We start from the raw sequence: 22,782 nt of genomic DNA, 5'->3' as shown, positions 1-22,782 counted from the left end.
AAAACTTTTAATTTTTTCTAATATAAAAATAACCAGTAGTTTACGTAACATATACCATGCAAATCAGATCAAGGGCGCCCCATACACTTGACCTAGTTGGGGACACTCCCATGCGACCGAGCCATGGCTCCCTGTGAGTAGCCATGGGAGGGGAATAACCACGGGAGAGGAACAATGCTTTATCGTTTCATACAATTTATGTGGCTATAATAAAAGGATAATAGAATAAAGATCGTTTTTTGGAGCGAATTAAAAATATATACGAACATGCAGAACTGGTATCCATACAACTAGGGAACAAATCAAATTATTTTATTGAATATTTTTGATTTGTTCTTTTTTTCAAGTAGTCACACTACTATATTATGTAAATTATAAATTAAAATAGATATCATACACGAAAGAAAAAACGGCAAGGCCCACTGGTGGCCGAGCCGGGAATCGAACCCGGGTCTTCAGCTTACGCGGCTAACGTCTTTACCACTAGACCACACGCCCGACATCCATACTTCATATTATAAGTGCATGTGTGTCTGTTTGTTTGTCCGTCTTTCACGGCTAAACGGAGCTACGAATTGACGTGATCTTTTAAGTGGAGATAGTTGAAAAGATGGAGAGTGACATAGGCTACTTTTGTCTCTTTCTAACGCGAGCGAAGCCGCGGGAAACAGCTAGTAACTAAATAAACACAGAATTATTAAGTAGTAATATGCGAGTTTTGAATGATTCACGGTTATTTTCATTAGACTTATATTGACCGGGATATAGACCGTGATTACCTTTTTGATTTTTGTCGAGCTCCCGATATTTCGACGCAGTTGCATGCATCATGATCACGGAAAACTGACGAAGGCGGGTGGATGTTAAAGTTGTATAGACAGCGCGCGATCTACCTTCCTTCGCGCGCGTCGGCTGCGTTCACTTTCAGTGTTACCACTGGTCGCGTTCACACTCGATGGTCTGTCCAAACACACTACGCTCACAGTGTCACTACGTTTGTTCAGTTCTGACTTCACCGGTTTTTTACACAAACAAAAGGTAATCACGGTCTATATCCCGGTCAATATAAGTCTAATAGTAATATGCGGTAAATAAATAAATACTTGTAGTATTTATTTATTTATTTATTCTTTATTGCACATAAAAAAATAAGTACAAATGGTGGACATAATGCCTTAAGGCATTCTCTACCAGTCAACCACTGGGTTAAAAAGAAACATTTGATACGTCGCATCATGACAGAAAACAGTAATCAGATATCACTTTCTATTCTACTATTTACAAATTAAAACTATTATCATTAAATACTATAATGAGGGGATGAACTTACACATATACTCTTTAAGATATACTTACATAAACAGCTACTTATATACATAATACCTACATGTACCTACAACGAAACGTTTATCACGAGCTAGTGAAGTGCTTACGAACAATGCGTTTGAAAATAAATTTACTTGGAGCTTTAGTATGTACTTACGGACTTAACTCTGCATCATATTAGTATTATATACAACAGTGCCTTCATGTACATTTCGAAAACGTTACGTACTTACGCGTTTCGATTAAATGTCGCGAATGAGAGCGAATAAACGATTCGGGGACCGATTTTTGAGTCTCACGCGTTCGAATTCAGAAAATTGTCACTGAAAATAATAGGCAATTCACCGTTTTCAACCGGTATTTTAGTGACAGTGAGACTCAAAAATCGGCCCCATTGTGAATTTGACTTGGTTTCCAAAACGCTGTTCAAATCGCACACAATACCAACGTTTTGGAATGAAGCGTACGCCAAAGGTTCTGTTACCGTTATTGTTAACATTTCCAAATACCAACTTATGATCTCCAACTTGTGTTTGAACATGTTTGCAGCCGAATTGCTTTGTATTTCGGATGTCAGCAATATTGATTTCATAGTTCAATATGCAACGTATTATCCAACTACAGTGGTAAACTAACGGACTAATTTGAACGTATGTACAGTGTGCGTAGCCGAATGCCCAAACGCTCACGATAATATCTCTTTCGTAACTATCTATCTCTATCGCTCTTGCGTATTGACGCGACAGAGCCAGACTACATTTCTGCGGCGTTTCGTTGGCGTTTCGCGTCGCAGAAATGCCATTCGGCTACGGGGCCTGTGCAGCATATTATTTAAACGAACGGACCACAGGGTATGTATCCAAATGCTTATGATAATATCGTAATCGTAGCTAGTTATCTCCTAGCTTTTGCCCGCGGCTTCGCTCGCGTTAGAAAGAGACAAAAAGTAGCCTATGTCACTCTCCATCCCTTCAACTATCTCCACCTAAAAAATCACGTCAATTCGTCTCTCCGTTTAGCCGTGAAAGACGGACAAACAAACAGACACACACACTTTCCCATTTATATTAATAGTATGGATTAGTATGGATATAGCCAGTAAAGTACATATATCGTTCAGCGGGGTTTGTCGTATAGAAAAATACGGATTCCATTACTGAGCAAATCCATTATGTCTTTAGGTTGTTTACAGCCTCTCTGACTTACCCAGAGCTGAGTTGAGGCCGAACCTTGGGAATTAAATACATCTACAGTAAAGAACACGATAGTGGTAATTGTATGCCTAATAGTATAAGTTATCTAGGTAAAATATAAAGCTGTACTTAAGTTGGAAGTCTCAGTGTTAGATTAGCTTTGAAAGAGTTTAAAAGCTTAAGCTACGTGACATTACATATCCGCGCTACGATCGGTGTAACTATGTGTCGAAACGTCGAAAATAAAAATAAGCCAATATCATCAATGAGAAAGTAATTCCAATTTATTTTACGTGCTAACGAATATAAATTAACACCGCCCTCATTGATGAAACCACGTAACCGATTAAACCGTATTAAATTATTTACCAATTTAGTAACGCATTTAACCACAATTGCTAGCGAATCCTAGCCAAAACCCTCCTGCTATAATTTTTAAATAGAGATGATGAATCAATTGACATAACAAATGTATTAGTAAACCACGTTTATTCCGTGCACGAAAAAAAGCATCAGATAATGATATATGTATTTTACAAGTCAGAGAGAAAGATATAAAGCAAATCAGTTGACCGTGACGTCACTCGGCATCATTTCATATTAATTCCAAATTAGGGAATCGTTCCAATTCGTTTTGACAGTTCATAAAAAGAAGGTGATTTGACTAGAAGGCAAGTAGCCTATTAACCTGCATTGAATTACAATATTTACCAATGTTTAGTATCACTAAGGGCCACTTGCACCAACGAAAATAGAGGGTCAACCCGAGGGTTAACCCACCATTTGATATGATGACAGCCCACTAACCCTGAGTTAAGTGGTTGGTGCAAGTGGGCCTTAGCATCGTACGACAATCACTAAAGTATTTTTCCCGAAACCAGCTTGCTATAATTCCGGAGGCCAGTTCCGGCCTTTAATTATGAATGGTCGGCATGCTGGTCATATCAGATTCTAGTGTGTGTTCATATTGCGGGGGAGTGCTGTTCTAAAGCGAATTAAATATATTTATGACCTTAGAATACGGATTCCATTACTGAAGCAACACAATGGCGTCCCACGTTGGGCGCCATTGTGACAGGGACTTTCCCACACGCGGTTTGGGAAATCTAGTGGGAATGTCTCTGTCACAATTCACCTTTAAAGTCACTTTAACAAGTCATAATTATAGCAACGCTGTCTTTTACGCCAGGTTAAAGGATATGAGCAAATCATAATCGCTGATGACATTAACCTAGATATTATGTGCTAGTTCAGACACAGCGGAAACCGCGCGGATGCAAACCGCGCGGATCTTATTTTAATAGCATAGGACTAGACCGTTCACAATACACCACGCGGGCGCAGTGTGAACGGTCTAGTAGTACTATGCTATTAAAATAATAACTTAGTATTGTGCTAAATCAATCACAATCATTAGTTTTCTTTTATCCCCTTATATGCCAAGAGTGACACGGAAAATTGAATAGTTTCATGTGCTCTGCCTGCCCCTTTATGAGATACGGGTGTGATTGTATGTATTGTGCAAAATAACAAAGTACGTACCACAATGTTCTGTCTTTTATTAACAAGTTTTCGATAATTCCTTGTGCCTTTTTCATGAATATGGTAACTACCTACTCATTACTGGCACTTAGAAGGGCACTTTACATTACGGTTCAATTAGCAACAGCTGACGTAGTAAATTTTACCTGAAGCTGTGACAACGCAGACCGAAATTAAGCATCCATCACACCGGATAACGCTGCAAAAACGCCGCGTCAGCATAATATGAACGGTGTGGGACATCCTTATGACAAGGGGGCACAGTGAGGCTTCAAGAATATTATACCAATACGATTTTAATATTTACGTATCATGTAGGCCATTATATAGAGATTATTAGTTATAATATTAGCATATACATCACAGTGACATATGAACAAAAAATAACAAGTAACAATCATACTTCAAAAGTACTTGCTTGTGACTTTTAGCTTTTTAAGCACACTTTTAATTATTTAAAAAAAAAAATCAATGTAACAACAGAACCTGCGGGCGTAGCGCACTATACAAATAGTGCGAATAGGACGGCTTGACGTTTTATCGTCTACCATGCTTGCCTGCCTGTTTTCGAATAATAAGTTATATTTTTGCATACTTTTAGTTTAGGTGTTTCACATATTTTTGCAATTATATTTTTGAATTTTTATTTCCAGCCTTAGTTTTTTTAAGAATAAGCGTGTTAGTCTATGTAAGCAATCAATAGCCAGTATTTTTCCCTTTCATGACGTTCTCATAAACTTCTATGATTTAAATATTGCCACAAAAATACAATTTAAAAAGCTGTCATAATAAATACAACTTTTATGTCAGTTTTACCGCCTGGAGATTCATAAAACTTGGTTAAAACATTATTTCGTTAGAATGATGCACCAAATATTTCTTGAGCCGGTAAAATGAAATTTATTAAGACTCTGACGGAACTGGGTCGTACCACCCGTGTCGGGTATTTTTGTGTCTTGATACCCGTATTGGACCAAATATGTCAGTTTCTAAAATATTTTTGGAAGAGCCTCTAGATGTATCTAAAAGTACTTATTTAACAAGTATTTACTCTTTTTGTTATTTAAAAAAATTAAAATTATGAAAAACCCCCGACCGCGACCTAGTGGACCGATTTTGATGAAACATGGCTAAGAACACTGACTAACACAGCTTTCAAATAAAAAAAAAAAGAAACTTATCCGTTTACGATGCCACAGACAGACACACACACAGACAGACAAACAGACAAACAGACAGACAGACAGACACGTACTCTTTTCGTTTTTGCGTCGGGGGTTAAAAATGTATAAGGCCTGATTTAGACGGCGCTGCGTGCGAACTCGCATGCGATTCTAGTTACATAGCGGGCTGTTGAGGTTACATACAATTTTGCACAGCCATCAAATACCGCAATGTAATAAAAACTCGTCTGCGAGTTCTCGTACCGTCTAAATGGGCACTTATGAATTTGATCGTATCAAAACCACTTTAATCGCGTAATAATTTGCCGGTTGTTTTTTGGCCTCTGCACGGTTAATACATGATTGCCGCGAGACTAGAGTATGTCGCCGCGAGATAGACTACCTGTCCTTATGTCACTAATACGTGTGTCGTGTGACCTATCTCGCGGCGACGTACTCTCGCGGCAATCATGTGCTAACCGTGTTGTACTGGTATTTAAGTACTCTCTTGTATAATTACGATGTTATTTTCCTTATTTTATGTATTTACTGTAAATACGTAATTACGTATCCAACGCCTTTACGACGGCTCACAGTCACTTACGATTAATGGCGCAATTTCATTAGTCGATAACTCGTTTGGTATACAGCATGGTCCCCGCAGGCGAGATAACAACCAATGAAAGTGGTGCAATTTAATTGGTCGTTAACTCATTAACTCGTTCGGTATGCAGCATACGGGGACTCTAATGAAAGTTAGTATTACTATTTAATTTCCCCGAATGCGGGCCCTGTGGCACGCGCTCCAGAAATCTCTTGCACCCCGAATGCGGACCCTATCGGCTAATGAAAACGTTTCTCCGGATACGGGTTCTGTGGCATGCGTTCCAGAAATCGCCCGTACCCCGCATGAGGATCCGCATCGACTAATGAAATTGCGCCATAATTCTCAACCAACTTAGTTAATTACTATACATATCTACAATATAATAATAATATAGTCGATGTATCGTAAATATTTCGGTTACAATATTAACGTATACACATACAAAGTCTGACAAAAGCCAAACTACTGTTGCAACCTATTACGATGAGTTATAATGCGCAACCAATATCATCGTCCATTATACCGCACCATAGAGAAATAAGCATAGAGTGTTCACTACATACAAATACTCTCTTTGTACAGTCAAATATGTATTTATCTATATAAGTAGGTATGTATATCTTTTGAGTTTGAGTTTGTACCTACTATGGATGGGTACTACCATCCATAGTAGGTACAAACTCAAACTCAAAAATATCTTTATTCATGTAGGCCTAATTAGAAGCTCTTATGAATTGTTCATTATTTATATATTATAAATAAATAAATAAATAAATATTATAGGACATTCTTACACAGATTGACTGAGGCCCACGGTAAGCTCAAGAAGAATAAATAAATAAAAATAATAAATTTATAATATTACAAGTTTTGCTTAGTTTGTACGATAGTACTCGTTATTATACTGTGGTTTGGGGCTAGGTTGATTTGTATAAGGTGTCCGCCAATAGTTATTAATTTATTTATGCTACTACGCAATACAAAGTTGAATAACTATTAAACTCGGAAAAAATTATTAAAACTCGACGTGTTTTGAGCTGGATTAATTTGTATCTATTATAATATTGACTATGACCAGAATCCAAGCGACGTTCGATCTGGCCTAGTAGATAGTAACCTTGCTTGCTAAGTCTATGATTCTGGGTTCGAATCCCTTGTAAAGATATTTATTTGTGTAATGAACATTGATATTTTCCTGAGCCATGGATGTTCTCTATGTATTAAAGTATTAGTAAATGTATCGTTGTCTGAGTATCCAACAGAAGCCTTCTTGAGCTTGCCGTGATTTTAGTCAATATGTGGAAAAAAAATCTATAATATTTATTATTTATAAAGCTTTGACGCAACGTCACGCGCGGTATTCAATTTCGTCAATTTTATAGTGTGATTCTGGCCTTAGAAAATAGTACCAAAACTCGTACCTGTCGTGTGAGCACTCTCCGCTTATTTCTCTATGGCCGTACAGACAATACTAATGTCCCCATTATGTTAATGTTTTCCTATCCCTACTTATTTTGGAGATCTTTATGTTCTCTGTTTCGATACTCTTGTTACTAAAGGATAATATGCCATTAGGCTTGGTTTGTGTTTTGGTTTATTTACCTTCATTTCTATTATCAATATAAATAGTACCGATGGAAATATTTTCTTACGTCTAATAGTTAACAGGCGTATTCTGATTTAGATAACAGAATAAATTTAGTTTCTGATTATGGAATCAGATCCATTCAGATATAGGTTGTAAAAAAAAAACATTTTATTGACTTTTGTCAACCAAAATCATCACTTTATTCAAATTAACATAATTTTGCACCAAAAAAAAAAAGAAGCGCTGGTGGCCTAGCGGTAAGAGCGTGCGACTTACGATCCGGAGGTCGCGGGTTCGAACCCCGGCTCGTACCAATGAGTTTTTCGAAACTTATGTGCGAAATGTCATTTGATATTTGCCAGTCGCTTTTCGGTGAAGGAAAACATCGTGAGGAAACCTGACTAATTCCAATAAGGTCTAGTTTACCCTTCGGGTTGGAAGGTCAGATGGCAGTCGCTTTCGTAACACTAGTGCCTACGCCAAATCTTGGGATTAGTTGTCAAAGCGGACCCCAGGCTCCCATGAGTCGTGGCAAATGCCGGGATTTGATATTTCAAAATTGGTCTCTTAAATACAATCCTGGCATTAAGTTCGCCTTTTGTACAAGGAGGATAATTTTGTATTGACTTTTTAAATTAAAGGAAACGTGGGAGCTTTTCCAATTCCATAGGACTCAAACCAGCGACCGTTTGTAACATTGGTTCAATGTCCTATGGATTCTGCCAACTGAGCCACAGAGACCTACCAGCTGAGTGCAATTTTTCCATCCATTTCTTGAGTGCTTAAACGCTTTACGCCGTGGCTTGCGTGGGCGACGGTCGCGCGACGGCGATGCGACGCATACGAAATCAAACCTTATCGATATGGAAGTATGAGACGCGACGGCGACGGTCGCGCGACGATCGCGCGACCGTCGCCCACGCAAGACACGGCGTTAGGGTGACTGATATAGTATTTTATAATATATAATACAAAGCTTTTCAGTTGAGTATCATGTTTAGGCCACGAAGCTTGTTGAGTGGCCTAAAAGTACGGTACGAGAGTGAAAAGCTTAATTATATCACTATTGTACCTCTATACAATGCTTTTTCTATGAGTCATCATCTTAATCATCAATGGACGAAAAATATCATCATTCAAGTTCAAATGTCAATAGCGTCGTTTCACCGTTGTATCAACATCGAATTACCTGGCAACTAATTGTTTGTAATAACCGTCTCTGATTGGTCGATAACGCGATAGATTAAAAAAATGTGTTTCAGATGCAGAAAAATTTGCCAGGTATCGCAAATTAGTAAAGAACTTGTATGAAGTTCTATTTTTGAAATTATTACAGTTAACTAAAAGTGAACTGTAATGAAATATTATAGTTGACTAAGTGTCAAAGACTATCTAACACTGAAAAGTCAGCACTTATAGTTTAGTCTGTGGTGTCCTAATTGACAGATTAAAGTCGACGAGTAGAAAAAATACTTAAATAACTGTAGTAACTAATAGTGTATTAAGTGTAGTAATAATAAATGGCCGAGGACTGCTCAAAACCGGGAGGAATGGAAAAAGCGGGGGGAAGCCTTTGCTCAGCAGTGGGATATCGCAGGCTCTTAATATTTAAATAAATAAATAAGTGTAGGTAGTAATTTTTTATCGCGGTTTCTGGCAGAAACATATACCCGATTTGAACCATTTCCATTGCGCTACGAGTAGGTATTTGTATATTATCCGAAACCCGGAATAATCTTAATGTATGAAACAAAGCCATTGGATCTCAAAGAAGATGTAACTATATTATTAACATAACAAAAGCCTTGTTTTCTTGTTTGTTTAGTAATGTCGTGTTAACTTGTTTACCGCACGTATTTTGTTTATGGCAAAGTTAGAAAACATAGAAAATACTGAATGTGTTTATTGCCAGACACAGTTGAGAATCAACTGCTTATAAATAGCATTATTTTTGCCAATAGCAAAATTCGATATCTCGTAAAATTAATCTGTGTTCTACGAAGCACAGAATCAGTCTAGTCAATTGAATGGGGGCGTTATATAGACATGCAAATTCATGCCTGTGTACGCTTAGCAATTAAGGGGGTGACAGAACCTAAAATTGTGACATTACAGTGGTAAGTAGCTAGGTGTGGAAAATCACCATAACTCATAGTTGTCTTTCACGTCACCCACGGAACGAAAGAGTTCGTTTTGACATTAATTTCTAGCTATACGTTGGTACTTAAAATTACAAACGGGACTCGCGTAAAACTATGTTTTTAAAACCAACTTCCGACGCTTCAATCACGGCGTTTCTCTTTGTCCCCGTGGTCTTGGAGGAGGTTGGTTTTAAAACCATAGTTTTACGCTCAGAGCATCAAATATTTTTTTTTATTATTTCTTATATCTGTGGTTTATGCAATTAAGTCCCTTAAGAAGTTATGACGAAGTTATGAGTATTTGACGAAGTTTACAAGCTTCAGCTACAGCTAATAACGGAATTTGTATTCAGCTGACGAAGCCTGCGTTGCGGATTTGAGAATATGGTCTCTGCATAAAGTAATTTTAGAAGTTAGGTATGTGTAAAAATGTTGAAAGTTCAAGTCAGTATAAGTTGGTAATTGGTCAGAGCTGCAAAATATGTACAACAGACTGCCAGTGTAAACTGCGAATCCCAGTTAGCAACCTAACTTATGCAAATGAGGCTTGCGGTTCGTCCGTCTGTCAATTTGACTTGGCTTGTAAATACGGGCGCACAAACAAACATGTTGAGGCTATGAAGACGAAGGGGCGCGGACGTTGTGATAGGCGGAGCGTGCAGCGTCAAAGCTAATTTTGTAAGTGACATGCACAGAAAAGAGTTTAGAAAATTTTATCAGAAATGTGAAATAAACGATGACATCACTATTTTTTATTGCAAATATCATTCAAAGGTACTATACTACCTTTCTATGGATAGCTCACCAAGTATGAAAAAAATCCATAAAAAATCGTTTAAAAAAATCTATTTTCGGGTAGTAAATATTGAACTTAGTTATTTTTCTTTGCGAGAATCAATAACAAAAGCGAGTAAGGTGCATTAAGGTAATTCCGTATGACAGAAATGCTCGGGTAATTTCGAAAGGGGAATATTGATATGATGGAAATAATGGTTATTTTTATGCGACTTTCGAAATTAGATGACTTTCGTAATTACCTTAATGCACCTTACAGGTAAAACAAATGTGGATATAAACCATTTTTGGCTAACCTGCAATGGAGAAAGAACCTCACTTCGGTTGTCGGTCGGTATTGACATTATTTTAAGTTATATATATATATATTTTTTTTTATAAATATTGGGGGACACCTTACACAGATTAACCTAGCCCCAAACTAAGCAAAGCTTATACTATGGGTGCTAGGCGACGATATACATACTTATATAGATAAATACATACTTATATACATAGAAAACATCCATGACTCGGGAACAAATATCAGTGTTCAATTGTTCATCACACAAATAAATGCCCTCACCGGGATTTGAACCCGGGACCGCGGCTTAGCAGGCAGGGCACTACCTTACGCCAAACCGGTCGTCAATTCGCAACTGATTGCAATCGCGGGACTTTGCAATACGCTTGTGACTTCCGCTCTCGCTACACGCTCTGCTACGCTACAGTAACCGCAGCTTTAACCTGGGAATAGTTAAGCAGAGAGTAGAGTAGTTAAAATTATTTGCATGAAGTAAGAAAAGGCGGGGTGTTGCTTAGTTATGTCTGTATACGTGAAAAGTTTTCAGATTACGTACGATAAATGTTTGTCACTAAACGGGACTTTTGTAGAAAATTAGATTATGTAGATAGGAAGTAGATTATGTAGACAGAGGTTTATTTTATTTTTAAAAACTTTGACAGTTTTTGTATTAGCTAATTCGTGAATGTAGCACCCGATTGTAGAAAATATGTGTAACGATTTTAATAAATTCAAAATGTTCTCGGAAATATGGGGACAATTATGTCGGATCAAAGGAAAATCTCGTTTTCAATTTTCGATACGACGAAATTTCGTAATTTTGGTATTTTTTCTACGGCACGTTGTTATTGAGACGGAAAAAAGATAAAATATTTAATTTAGAAAAGAATAATGGTATCACAATTTCAAATATCCTGTCAAGCCTGTTTTTTTTCTGCGTATTTTAGCATTTCATTACGGTCTAATTAATAATAAAATATTTCATGATTTTCATTGTTTTCATAAACTTCAGCCTTTGAATAGTCAATATAGCCTTAATTTTGAAGTCACCCTTAACTAGGCTCCGCTTCTGAAGAAGCGAGCGAAATTCGTTTAAAAACTTTAAAGACTGTTTAACCCCGTTCTGCTAAAGGGCGATTCACACTGACGCAAAAAATTGGTTCTCAATGAGGAGGCACACAAAGTCAAAGGTTATGACAGATGGCGCCACCCTATTAGTCCATACGTGAGAGCGAGAAGATGATATGTTTTTTCTCTCTCTCACATATGAATGACAGTGACATGCCTATAGACACTTGCACGGGCGCCGCCTGGCGAGATAACATGTCAGTGTACCTCCTCATCCTTGAGACTATTTTATTTATCTTCTAAGGAACTGTTTCTTGATTGTACCTACAAATTACGATTGTAATTAGGTATCAAGACGGGATACCACTTAGGAAAATACGATTGTAAGTTGAGCAATGGACCATTAATTTAATAATGACTGTTACCATAACTAACCGAATGGCACAAACGCTCACGAAACGCTCACGAACGAAACGCTAGTAGATATCTATCTCTATCGCTCTTGAGTATTGGCGCGACAGAGCCAGACTACCTTTCGCGGCGTTTCGTTTTCGTTTCGCGTCGAAGAAATACCATTCGGCTACGGGGCCAGTCATTACCATATCAAATATATGTAGTTATGGTGCTTATGCCTACCGGAAAATTATGGCATATAACTAACATATATGAGACTGATTTGTGAAGCTACTATATTTCCGGTTAAATATACATCTGGTTATGTTTCCATCAGGTGTGATTATACCAAGGTCAATCTCGCCGATCACTTTCAAAAAATTTAAAGATAGATTATTTTTCGGACTCCGCTAAAGTTTATCAGTATTAGACGTGTTTTCTGGCTAGTGTACCGCAACCTTTATGTCATGTTACGCGATATAAAGATACAATACAATACAATACTCTTTATTGCACACCTTAATAAAATACAACAATACAAAACAAGGAAGAAACACGAACAAAGGTAAACAACAGGCGGTCTTATCGCTAAAGAGCGATTTCTTCCAGACAACCTTAAGTTAGCGGAAATTGATAAATTTACATAATGTCAGTAGGTGTCAGCAAATTGGAAGAAATAAACTTATCGCACAATATAGGCAAAAAAAATTAACATACATAAACATACATATATAAAGATAAATAACTAAATGCATAAATATATAAATAAAATATATATAAATAAATACACATATAACAGTACCAGGTTATTTAGAAAGAGTAGTCAGACAAAAATATTACGGAAGAGATAAAAAATGGAGTTTAAGTAGTCTCTTGAAAGAGTTAGGAGACTGAGCACGTCTTATGTCATGAGGTAGGGAATTCCAAAGTCGCACAGCTTGAAAAGTAAAAGAATGATTATAGAATTTTGAAGTAGAGGAGGGGACAGAAAGAATTAAATTCTGGGTACACCTAGTAGAACAGAGATAACTAAAGCGATTTTTAAGATAGCGGGGAGTAGCAGGGTTAAATAGGATAGAATAAAGAAGAGACAAAATGTGAAAGTTACGGCGAAGACGGATAGGGAGCCACTTGAGCTGCAAACGGAAGTGAGATACATGGTCATATTTGCGTAGCCCAAATATAAACCGAATGCAGACGTTTTGGATACGCTCAGGCTTACTAAGTTGCTCCTCAGTGAGATCGAGATAGGCCACATCAGCGTAATCCAAAATGGGAAGGAGAAGTGATTGTGCGAGGGCAATTTTGGTAGGAATGGGGAGGAAGTTACGTAGTCTCCTAAGAGAACCAGCTGCCGCAAATACCTTCCTGCTGACTTCGCTCACCTGAGGTCCCCAGGATAACGTACTGTCAATGATGATGCCAAGGTTCTTTACTTGTTGCGAATACGGAATCAAAACGGCATCAAAATAAATAGGGGGAACATTGGCAAAGTCTAATCGGGGAAGTAGTTTTGGGCTCCCAATAACAATAGCTTGGGTCTTTGCAGGGTTGACTTTAAGGCCAAAACTACGACTCCAACTCGAGATGGTCTCTAAGTCGCCATTTATCGTACAGATCATAGATGGAAGATCTCCTATAACGCCCTGTGAGTAAATCTGAAGATCGTCGGCATAGAGGTGATATTGCGAAGAAAGCTTTGAAGTTATGGAGTTAATAAAAATGGAAAATAACAATGGAGACAACACGCCACCCTGCGGAACGCCAGACGACATGCTGCATCATGATGAGAGAACATCATCCACCTTAATACGCTGCCGACGACCAAATAAGTAACTACGAAACCATCCAATTACCGCAGGAGAAATATTAAGGGAACGCAGTATTCCAAGTAGAACAAAGATTTAAAGTGTCTTTAGTCTAAAACAAAGTTTCGGCTTCCATTTTGTGCCAAAGTTTTAGTTATAAGCCCTCAGAAATGAATATTATAAGTAGATATTTACTTGTAGAAATATATGGGTTTACTTGAACGGAGATAATTTTACTGAAATTGGTATTAACATAGCCATTACTTTTTATGTACATCGTTGTAAAATCTGAAATTAGACTTTGAGGTTATAAAAAGTCAGGGTCAGACTATCATCACGATATCTTTAAATTATAAATTACCTACCTAATAAACTTCGCGTCGAACGATGGTAGATGGCAGTTAATCTTAAAGTAACTATCTCGTACCATGTTGGTTGACATTTTCTGTTTAGTTAGAGTTCATCAGCATTCAGTTATTTTATTTATATTAGGGTGTAAACCTAATACGGCCGAACCTCTTAACGGTGGTGAGTAAGCCCAGATGATCTGTTATAAAATTATCGGTGTACCCATACAAAATAATTCGCCGCTCTGTCGTGCGCTTACTTGCTCAATACGCTTTGACATCCGCACCTGAATGCGACTTGTTTGCGTGGAGATGGGCGAATGTGTGTTATGAATGTTTAAGGTTTTGTGAGTCGATGGATGACAGGTTGTCTAGTATTTTTGTTTTAGTTTTTTTTGTTATAAAATTTGTATTATATGCCTGGAAAATTTATATTCTATTTCTCGGTGTATTGGCTTGTCTGTAATGCCGTGTAAATATATTGTTATTAATAAATAAATAAATTATAATGACTATCATCATTCGATGCAAACTATACAAGAAACAACAATGGTCACCATACTTTGTTTACTTCAATTAAATTGTACTTATCTATTCAAAATTCCAAATTGATACTTTTGCGCCTGTGCGCCATCTATGTATGTATCTGTAAAATAATGCCCACATTCGCTGTCGTCTTAATCCCATAATTTCACACGCCCACTCGTGTGAGCTCCAGTTAGCTACAAGATCATAACAACTACCTACATAATGACATCCTTATTATTGAAGGAATTGTAGCATCTATGTCTGAAGTAGAGATGCACCGAATATTCGGTTACTATACTTACTATTCGGTATCCGGCCTATTCGGCCCTTATTTTAATATTCGGCCGGATACCGAATAGTGACGTACTATCCGGCCGGATACCGGATTTTGGGGTAAACAAATTAAATGTAAAAAAACAGTTACGGTTATCTAATAATATATCATACTTACTATCATAGCCCTTTATTATTAAAAAAATAAAACATTTAAACAAAAACGGACTCCGCGCGAAGTTCACTAAACAAGTCAAAACCTGCACGCCGCGCCCGCTCCCTGCTTAAATTGTGATACCGAATATTCGGCCGATGGTTGGGCCGAATATTCGGTATCCGGTATCCGGCCAAACAACTATTCGTTGCATCTCTAGTCTGAAGTAAGACTAGTAGTAACACAGTTCTAGCACAGTCATAATTATCAGCATCACCTTGTTTCGAAGATGATAGTGATTTAAAGTATGTATTAGTTGTGAATTTATACATTGTTTCATTATACAATATTCGTAGTTGCGATTGTCTTAAAAGAAGCCAAAAATTTTATAAATATCTAAACAAATAATAAAAGTCTTTTTTTTTATTATTATCGAAAATATACCATTTTACCGTCCACCAATTGGACATTTTCGCGAAAAAAGATTCAAAAACTTCTTCTTCTAAAATGGGTATAAATTTAATATTTTTTCTACTCAGAATTACGAGCCCTTTCCATCCTACGGCAGAAAAATGCGTCCCAAATTTAATTTTTCCACTTTGTTAGCATTTTTCAAACAGTACCTACAGCGGTTACAAAGTGGAAATTATGCAAAATAATAGTATGGGACCATTTTTGTCTCTTGTTTTTTGTTCTAGATCGAAAGGGCTCGTGATTCTGAGTAGAAAAACATAAAATTTACCTACCCTCGAAAAAAAATTTGGTGATTCTTCTCGCGAAAATGCCACATTGTAGTACCTATTTTAAAGTTATAATCTAATAGCATTTTGTTCTCCGAGCTTTAAAACTCATAAATGTCAGAGTTTTTAGAATAAAATGTGTATTATGAATGTGTTGTTTGTGTTGTTGCAGACGTGCCCGCAGCTGGCCGGCGCTCTGGTCGGGGCGCGGCGCGGCCCCCGGGCGCGTCGAGTTGACAGCATGCTAATCGACAACACCACTGCCAACCTCACCGACCTGGCCACCTACCCCGCCAGCCCGTACTCTCTCGTCCAGAAGATCATCATCGCCATCATCGCCAGCATCCTCTCGGTCCTCACCGTCGTCGGCAACTCCATGGTTATGATCAGCTTCAAAATCGACAAGCAACTACAAACGATTAGCAACTACTTCTTGTTCTCACTCGCTGTTGCCGACTTTGCGGTTGGTCTCATCTCCATGCCTTTGTACGCGATGTTCACCATCTACGGATACTGGCCCCTCGGGCCGCACATATGCGACACGTGGCTAGCTTTAGACTATCTAGCATCGAACGCCTCAGTTTTAAACTTGCTCATCATAAGCTTCGACAGATATTTTAGTGTGACGCGACCGTTAACTTATAGAGCTAAGAGGACTACACGGAGAGCGACGGTCATGATAGGCAGTGCGTGGGGTTTTAGTTTAGTGTTGTGGCCTCCTTGGATTTACGCGTGGCCGTATATAGACGGTGAACGCAAGGTGCCCCCAAACGAGTGCTACATTCAGTTTATAGAGACAAACCAGTTTATCACGTTCGGGACGGCTATAGCCGCCTTCTACGTGCCAGTGACTGTGATGTGCATATTGTACTATCGGATATGGCGCGAGACGAAGAAACGGCAAAAGGACCTGCCGAATCTACAGGGTGGGAAGAAACACGACTCGTCGAAGAGATCTAACTCTAGGTAAGTTTTAGTTTTTAGGAATACATATTTGATGGCTTTGTGATTATTTACACACACTCCCTTATCAATGCAACATGGATTGTGTGCCCACGTAACAAACAAACAACCCGTACAAATAAAACAACTGATAAAATGGTGGATATATTATTTGAATGTTATGAACCCAAAGTCCATACGATTTTTATAATAACAAAGACATTGATTGTCTGACATTGGTTCCATGGCAGAAGGGTCGGTGTCTCTTATGGGACGCGACATGCGTCAGCACGTTTGCGCCGTCCCACTTGAACCTTACAGTTAGGTCTGCAGGGTCAGCCGCGGAGTATGCGGCCAAAATAAAGCATGCCAAATACTACTCTGCCCTGGTACCAATGTACGACTTTGTGCCAGTCGCAGTCGAAACTGCGGGACCTTGGGCTCTGGAGGCGAAGGAGTTTATAAGGGATTTAGGCCGGTGGCTAAGGGACAAGGGATGTGACCCTCGGTCCGGATCGTACCTGGTCCAACAGATCTCATTGACTATTCAGCGTGGTAACGCTGCCGGTGTGATGGGGACATTTGAACCAGGTACGATTCGGGACGGTTTCATTTAGCTTAAAGTTATTATATGACGAAGCCTGTTGCGGATATCATCATTGGTTTGTTTGACGAAGCATGTTGTTGATTTGGATTTGTGGCCACCTGACGAAGTCTGCGTTGCGGATGAATTTTCGCATGGGAGTAGTGTTAAGTACTGTTTTATTTTAAGGTTGGAAGTGTAATTTTTGTACATGTATTCGTGTTTGACCCTAATAAATTTATATATAACAAAGTGTCATAAACATCGTCTATAGGCAAGATTACTCACTCCATCATAGAAACAAACTTCAGCATCCACCTTATTTATAGTGAAAATAGAAAACTCACCAACTTTTCCATTTACATTACTCAGGATAAAGAAGATCCCATAAAAGACAACGGTAGTTTCAAAGTTTTCGAATTTATTTAAGTAACTGATCAAGGGTTCCCGCTACTCGATACAACAAAAGGCTTTCAAGGGTCTATTCGGGAATTTATGCTCTGTCTCTGTTGTTCATTGGAGTAATAGGTTATAGTGAGAAAGACGACACGATAGCAGGTCGGGGTTGAAGGATGCCGAGGCAGTTTGTCTTGAAGACAGGTTGGTCCATGTAGATTTATCTGTGCAATAGATTAAACATCCATCGTGCAGATGGATGGAGATTGATAGTGGAGCTGTAGGAACTTGGACGTAAATAAAAGCTTTAGAGCGACGATGCAGTTTCGATCCTTTGAACGTCAAGGGACTAAATGCATCACGGAGTGTCACATAAAATCATATAAAATACATTTTAAAAAAAATAAATATAAATTTAATTTCAAATATTTTACGCGAAAATCTAGCCATGAAAAGAATTTCGTAATTACGAATTTTTGTTTCTCTTACAAATAAAATATTCTACAGCGTAACTACGAAATTTGCTAAATCAAGTCTATAGAATAAGTATGATCTCAATTATTTTTTGATATATAATTATTCGATATCCTAAAAGTCACACGGTCTCTTGGTAAATAATTTAATTAACATTTTAGTCTAGAACTTCAACTTTTTAAATTATAATTATCGCACAAGCTATTTCTTACACAATGTTCATTTCCGGAGACCGGTAAAGGAATGGCCTGCACTTTATCCCACTCAGACGTGCACAAGACAAATGTGTTGACATTATGCACTTTTTCAAGAGGCGCAGACAGCACTGGGGCCTGAGTGCGACCGACGCTACGCCATTTTAAAATGTGTTTAATATTTTACAGAACTACAGTCTGACAAAGTTGTAGTAAGTAATCTTAGTATGGTCGACGAAATATAAAGTAAGTCGATTTTGTCAAATCGGGTCAAATTGTATTTCGGCGACGTCAACAGTCACATTTTTGACGAAAATTAAAAATGGAAACAAAATTAAATTGTTCTTAAGCTTCATAGAAAGATAAGTAGTAACTATAGAAGTAGCGCTCACTACATACAACAGGTTTATTATCTCATCAGTCAAGATACATGACTCGATTCAAATAATAATTATAAGATTTCACACTCACACGGCAGTGACAGATAATGATCTTCAATTTTACATAACAACATAAATTTTACCTAAAAATTAAAAAACTAATTAATAGGCTAGTTTCCTACTAGTCAAATCAGCTCCTTTATAAGAACTGTCAAAACCATTTGCTAACATTGAACTACTATGTACTACGTACTAGAAATGACAACTCGAACATATTCTGTGCGCCGACCGGCAGCGGCGGCAGCGCGAGGCGCATGCGCGTGAAGCGAACCGTGTCATAGAGTAAGACTTGACCACCTAGACGCGACACTTTTTGTGTAGACCTTTGTTTTATACTTTGTGTGTGAAATACGTAGCACTATTATACATTGTGTTATATTTAATTTCTACTCAGTGAAATAAAAATACGTAATTGTTTTTTTCATAAATTTTAATTTCCCTTGAATAAAATTAGTTTTGTAAGTTTCTGTCGCTCAGAATAATAATCGCGCCATTCACCTTGTTTTACCTGCCTTAAACACCGGTTGCATTAAATACTATTTCAGTTTTGGTGTCACTATTTTTCGTCAATAATGAGAATTATAATTCAGAAATAATTCAAAATCATGCTTATTGTATAATATTATCGACTAAAATTCGTATTAGAACCGTGTAATATTCAAAACTATAAATTGAAATAAATATTTTTATATTATATATTGAAAACAGAATATGATCACAATTATTATACCTTATTACCTACATGTCACGTCTGCGCGATTCATCTATGATTCCAGTTGTCAAAATGGCGGCCATAGCTTCGCGTTTAAGGAGCCCGTCCCTTCATTATAATAATTACTTAAATTAAGTTAGATCAAAATAGCTTGTCTACTAACCGATGAAATGTGACACCGTCACTTTTATTAGATTTTCTCGTATGACTTCAACAGTATCTTATAGCACAGGAAGGCATTTTTTCATTTTATTTGTGTGCAGTCAGAGACAACCTCCTCCCACCACGCGCAGAGACTGACTGAGGCAACATAAGTCCACTGGACTTATGTTCGTGGCGCAAACTTTTTGTTCGCCGTGTCCTCTATGTTTGCTAATATGAAATTACTATGAAATACTGAGGAGTGACGTCACGGTCCATTCATTTACTTTATATCTTTCCCTTTGACATATTAAACATATGTTGCTCCAAACAGGGATGAGTGGAAAAAGAGGGCCTTAGCCTTTGCCCAGCAGTGCGACACATTAGGCTCTAAATAATAATAATAATATTAAACATAAATTATGTTTAAGCATAACTACTGTCCATATTTTTCTTCTAATTATGTGGTGCTTTATTTCGCGCACTGCATAAAATATTTTATTAAATTTGAAGTATAGGAAACTAACCTATTATTTACACATTCGTTTTCCAAGCAAACTTATATGAATATCGACTTTTTACCTGTGATTTCTTACAAAACAAATGAGATCGGCGAAGAAATGGCCCATGCTTTATCCTGCTCAGACGTGCACGAGACAAATGTGTTGACATTATGCACTTTTTCAAGAGGCACAGACAGCACTGGGGCCTGAGTGCGACCGACGCTACGCCATTTTAAAATGTGTTTAATATTTTACAGAACTACAGTCTGACAAAGTTGTAGTAATCTTAGTATGGTCGACGAAATATAAAGTAAGTCGATTTTGTCAAATCGGGTCAAATTGTATTTCGGAGACGTCAACAGTCACATTTTTGACGAAAATTAAAAATGGAAACAAAATTAAATTGTTCCATTTTATTGTCTTCGGTTACCGCGATAGTTACTCATGAAATAAAACTATGGAAACGGATTAAATCGCGTATAATGAATTTAAAATACATCCCGACGTTTCGAACTCTTTACAATTTTTTAGAATTGTTCCATTTTATTTTACTTTTTAACCCCCGACGCAAAAACGACGGGGTGTTATAAGTTTGACGTGTCTGTCTGTCTGCCTGTCTGTATGTCTGTCTGTCTGTCTGTTTGTCTGTCTGTTTGTCTGTCTGTCTGTCTGTCTGTGGCATCGTAGCTCCCGAACGGATGAACCGATTTCGATTTAGTTTTTATTTGTTTGAAAGCTGAGTTAGTCGGGAGTGTTCTTAGCCATGTTTCTAAAAATTGGTCCGCTATGTTGCGGTCGGGGGTTTTTCAAAATTTTTATTTTGGTGGTTATTTGAGAGAGGATTTGTTTGCTTTTATAGGCCTATTTTAGTCAAAAATGTTTTTTTTTTGCCTTAATGCTACATTCACTGCGAAATTTATCAGAAAAAAATGTTGTGTTTAAGCAGGTAGGTATACCTTACTGTCATTGTATGTATGTACCTACGTCGTGATCTGTTATATCGGTGTGACATCTTATAATCATTGTTAGAATCGGGCCGTATAATTTCGTTGGCAAAGACTTAATTGTATTCGCTGCTATAGTTATCATTGTAATACGGTATCTAGATATTATATAACTACTTACTTTGAGCGGTATACTCTTGGGCCGACACGTTCGTTTTTCGTCAAGTTCCTAAGTTTGTCCAATTCTGCTTTCGTCAGCCATTCTTCATTCATCAACTTCGTCTGCAGTCATTATCTTTTTATCGTCTTTGACCATAATGAGTTGTTGGCCTTTTTCTAATTTCGACTCAATAGTTTTTCGTCATTTCGTATTTGGTCATATTCTAAGTTGGTACCAACTCAAGACTACGAAAAAACACGAAAAACAGATTAACAGCGAACATGCTGAAAGAAGATTATGACGAGTAAAGAACGAGACGGATTAAGATAAAGATGAACAACGAAATTGACTGTAATTGAGAAAGACCATCGACGATCGTGACGAATGAAGAATAGCTGACGAAAACAGAATCGGACAAATTTAGGAACGTGACGAAAAGCGAACGTGTCGACCCAAGAGAGAAAATAGCAGGTACCCTACCTATAGAAGATGCCTTCAGGGCTCAACTCGAAATGTGGTCAACCCAAAGGCCTTTAAAGGGCTCCTGCATTCACCCTTTTACTTAAACATGGTACTTATAGTTTCTTCTTCAATTAGGAACTTATAGTATATTTTAGACAAATCTAAACTTATTGTTAATTGTATAATGTGAGTTCTAACCTTTTCACAACACAATATTAATTTGCAGAATAGGTAGGTACGTACATAATATAAGCTTTCCTACCAATAATAAATAAAACCTTTTATGACTTTACAAATACATTTCCGCTACATCTAATATTGCATAGTAAGAAAACTAAAATGATTTTACCATCAAAAGAAATTCTCGGCGAGATTAAAACTCAGACAAAGTCATATAAGGCCTTTGTCGGCCTTGTCCGGCCGTGAAAGGGTTGGGAAACAAACGTTTTCTCTTAACATACATTTTAATAGTATGTGTACTATTATAGGATAGTACCAAAGATGTATGTCTATTTATAATGATGATGAGATGATTCCTGCCGTGTTAGATGTGAATTTTAAAATTTAGGAGGGGTCAATTCTCCATACAAACGCTCTCGACTATTTCCTTCCTTATTAAGTAGGTAGTTACGTACTTTAATGTAGTGACTAATTAACAAATTCGGCAAACTTATAAAGTAACGATTTTGTATGCACACTAGTTTGGATCTAAGTGTTATGTCATTAAGGGTTAGTTAAGATAATCCTACAAGTGATTGGTACATGGTTTATAATTATATAAATACATACGTAAGGACGGTGAATCCTGACCCACCGTAATACAGTTCACACTAGTACGGGGATCAGATGACACTTATCTTTTGGTTTTGTACCATGATAGTA

General features: G+C 37.5%; 1 protein-coding gene across 1 annotated transcript in view; it reads left to right on the top strand.

Annotated features, from left to right (window-relative positions):
- LOC125229304 (muscarinic acetylcholine receptor DM1) overlaps window positions 1–22,782 on the top strand; it is a 166,796-nt gene that overhangs the window by 79,234 nt on the left and 64,780 nt on the right. Inside the window, exon 2 of the mRNA XM_048134105.1 lies at window positions 16,122–16,915. Coding sequence (XP_047990062.1) covers window positions 16,191–16,915 — 725 coding nt within the window. The 5' untranslated portion in view covers window positions 16,122–16,190. The remainder of the gene's footprint in view (window positions 1–16,121; window positions 16,916–22,782) is intronic.

The sequence above is a fragment of the Leguminivora glycinivorella genome, chromosome 9 (genome assembly GCF_023078275.1).
Source record: "Leguminivora glycinivorella isolate SPB_JAAS2020 chromosome 9, LegGlyc_1.1, whole genome shotgun sequence".
In the NCBI taxonomy this organism is placed as follows: Eukaryota; Metazoa; Arthropoda; class Insecta; order Lepidoptera; family Tortricidae; genus Leguminivora; species Leguminivora glycinivorella.
Note: the sequence above shows the minus strand (reverse complement) of the source record. Positions and strands in the feature narration are given on the sequence as shown.